General features: G+C 70.6%; 1 protein-coding gene across 1 annotated transcript in view; it reads left to right on the forward strand.

The window, feature by feature from the left end:
• Window positions 1-136, forward strand: part of LOC104411260 (acetylcholinesterase-like) — a gene marked incomplete at its 5' end in the record, with an annotated part of 808 nt that extends 672 nt beyond the window's left edge. Inside the window, 1 exon segment of the mRNA XM_010021642.1 lies at window positions 1-136. This exon segment is cut by the window's left edge and continues 332 nt beyond it. Within this exon segment, the coding sequence (XP_010019944.1) occupies window positions 1-136 (136 nt within the window).
• Window positions 137-214: the final 78 nt, after the last annotated feature.

Here is a 214-nt window from a genome sequence, read left to right on the forward strand (position 1 = left end):
GGGGTTGCCCCACGGCTATGAGATTGAGTTTGTGTTCGGGCAGCCCCTGAGGCCCAAGCTCAACTACACGGAGGAGGAGAAGGGGCTGAGCAGGAGGATGATGCGCTACTGGGGGAACTTTGCGTGCACGGGGTAGGAGGAGGAGGGGGGGGGGGGGGGGGGGGGGGGGTGCACGGGGTAGGAGGAGGAGGGGGGGGGGGGGGGGGGGGGGGGG

The sequence above is a fragment of the Nestor notabilis genome, unplaced genomic scaffold, assembly GCF_000696875.1.
Source record: "Nestor notabilis isolate BGI_N333 unplaced genomic scaffold, ASM69687v1 scaffold33499, whole genome shotgun sequence".
NCBI lineage: Eukaryota > Metazoa > Chordata > Aves > Psittaciformes > Psittacidae > Nestor > Nestor notabilis.